The sequence below is a fragment of the Alosa sapidissima genome, chromosome 18, assembly GCF_018492685.1.
Source record: "Alosa sapidissima isolate fAloSap1 chromosome 18, fAloSap1.pri, whole genome shotgun sequence".
Classification (NCBI taxonomy): Eukaryota; Metazoa; Chordata; class Actinopteri; order Clupeiformes; family Clupeidae; genus Alosa; species Alosa sapidissima.
Window position 1 is genome coordinate 20,015,180 of NC_055974.1, and position 2,500 is coordinate 20,017,679.

The following is a 2,500-nucleotide window of genomic DNA, read 5'->3' on the forward strand; positions in this document are numbered from 1 at the left end:
CACACTCATCCTCTCCTCTCTTCTATCTCTCCATATCATACCTACCCTCCTGACATCTCATTGTATCTCACCATTCTCTCTCTCTCTCTCTCTCTCTCTCTCTCTATTTTCCCCTTTTACTTCCCTCTCTTTTTCATCTTAACCATCACTGGAACGGTCTCTGTGTCTCTTCGTGGCTGTCACTGGAAAATACAGGAGCGAGTTAGGGCAAGCAGACATGTCTTTAGGCTTAGGCAATGGTAGCATGGAGATAAAAGAATAACACACACACACACATACACACATAGAGAGAGAGAGAGAGAGAGAGAGAGAGATTCACATACACACCCTTCTGGTAGTTAATACCCTTCAAATGGATACAGTTTGGAGACCTCCACCCTGTCTTTACAAAGATAAATGACGAATAGTGCACAGGCACAGACATGTAGGCACACACACACACACACACACACACACACACACACAGAACCAAACAAATGTACATACACGTGGCACGCACACACTCATACCCAAACTAAAATGCTGTGCTGTTTCGGTATGTGTTAAACAGAGGCTCTACAGTGTTGGTCTGGTCCAGAGAGAAGATTAAAAGCTTCTAAAAATACTAGACTATAAAATCCTGTAAGAGAGGGGAGAACCTTGTTTACATACCACCTTTCCCATCTATAGTATTAAACTTCTACAGAATATGAAATATGAGCAAAGCTTTCATGTTGTGTTTGTGTGCTTGAGTGGTTGTGTTACAGTGATATCATTTTTGGGAATGCCCCTGTTAATATAGTATTTCTAAAAGCACTTTCGCATGGGAATCTCTGCAATATTCATTTTCGAGTATATCTGACACGGGTAAAATGGCATAACTTTTGTTTACGTAAGGCTCATGTAAATTGTAAACACAGATGTAAACAGGCACATAAACACACACACAGAGGCCTTGCCTGTTTGTGTCTGGGTGGACGCCAAAAGCCTGTGGTTTATACAGTCTCTACACGCACCACATTTTCCACGGCTGTAAATCCAAGACTTTGAAAAACCTGCGTCGAAAAATGGAGATGAAACTTGAACAAGGCCTTCCGCCACAATGACAAACTTCTTCCAGCCCTCCAAAATAGCGCTCTCCCTCCCTACCTCCCCCCCCCCCCCCTCTCTCTCTCACTGTCTGTCTCTCTCACCCATCTACGTGGTGACATCTCGATTGATTGACAGTCCAGAATTGGAGGCTGTTTGGATATAGAACCTGGGCCAAACCACCAGGGTCAAGTACAGAACCCATCTGTATCATTTCTCTGCCTTTATGGACGTCCGAGTTTATTATTACCGAGTTATTTAAGGCCGGCAGACAGCCTCGGAAAGAGAGGAAGAGAGAGAGAGAGAGGAAGAGAGAGAGATGGATGTCGAGGACAGGACAAGAAATGTTTGGAGGCATGTTCTGGACTGGAGTGGCCCGTCTTTAAAGACGTCTGTCCTCTCCGGCTGGGAGTGTGTCGTGATTGATGACAGTTTGTGTGTGTGTGTGTGTGTGTGTGTGTGTGAGCCCGTGCATTTGTGAGTATTTTTGTGAATTTGTGGAACTATATTTCCCCCTGCCTGTAGTCTGTGTGTGTGATTATCTCTGTATTTAACATGTCCCTGTATGTGTGTGTGTGTGTGTGTGTGTTTGTGTTTATCTCCATATTTAATATGCCCCTGTGTGTGTGTATGTGTGTGTGTGTTTATCTCTGTATTTACCATGTTTCTCTGTATCTGTGTTCTGTGCAGTCCGAGTACCGTAACTCGGTGGCGGTGTGGGATCGGCGTGACGATCGTGAGCGGGACCGCGAGCGGTGGCCGCGGCAGTGCAGCGTGTCCCTGCCGGACGGCTCGTGCTGCTGTCTGCTGCTCCAGCCGGGCGTCCCTGTCCGACAGCTGCTCCTGGAGCTCTGCCAGAGACAACAGCTCAACCTCGCCGCCGTCGACCTCTTCCTCATCGGCGGGGAGAAGGTGGGACGAAGCGCACCGCGCTTGACACCACTTAACACTTTCGTTTCCTTCTTTCTGTCTTTCTTTGTTTATTTGTGTCTTTTTTTTTTTTTTTCTATCACTCTTTTCTTTTTCCTTATATCTATCTTTCTCTTTTTCATTTTCTTTCTCTCTCTCTCTCTCTCTCTCTATCTTTCCTTCTTCCTAGCTTTCTTTTTTCTTCCCAATGTGTCTTTCTATCTATTTACCTTTCTCTATCTGTCCTCTAGGTCTCAGATACAGATGCTGCTAGTGGTAGGTCATGTGTAGTTAGAGTCATGTTGTTGTGTTCTTCTTTTAGCCACTGGTGCTGGACCAGGATAGCATCACGCTCTGCTCTCGAGACCTGCGGCTGGAGAAACGCACTTTATTCAGGTAACTGTGTGTGTGTCTGTCTGTCTGTGTCTGCGTTTTCATTTTAACCCTTAGAACCCGATTGACGCAAAGTGCGTCAAAAAACACACCCTTTCTCCTCTGTTACATTGCTCCGGATCTGTTCATC

At 45.6% G+C, this 2,500-nt stretch overlaps 1 protein-coding gene across 1 annotated transcript in view; it reads left to right on the forward strand.

Annotated features, from left to right (window-relative positions):
• The window catches only part of rgs12a (regulator of G protein signaling 12a), a 63,202-nt gene that overhangs the window by 45,519 nt on the left and 15,183 nt on the right, over positions 1–2,500 (forward strand). Inside the window, exons 11-12 of the mRNA XM_042070802.1 lie at positions 1,759–1,980; positions 2,300–2,373. Of these exons, the coding sequence (XP_041926736.1) occupies positions 1,759–1,980; positions 2,300–2,373 (296 nt within the window). The remainder of the gene's footprint in view (positions 1–1,758; positions 1,981–2,299; positions 2,374–2,500) is intronic.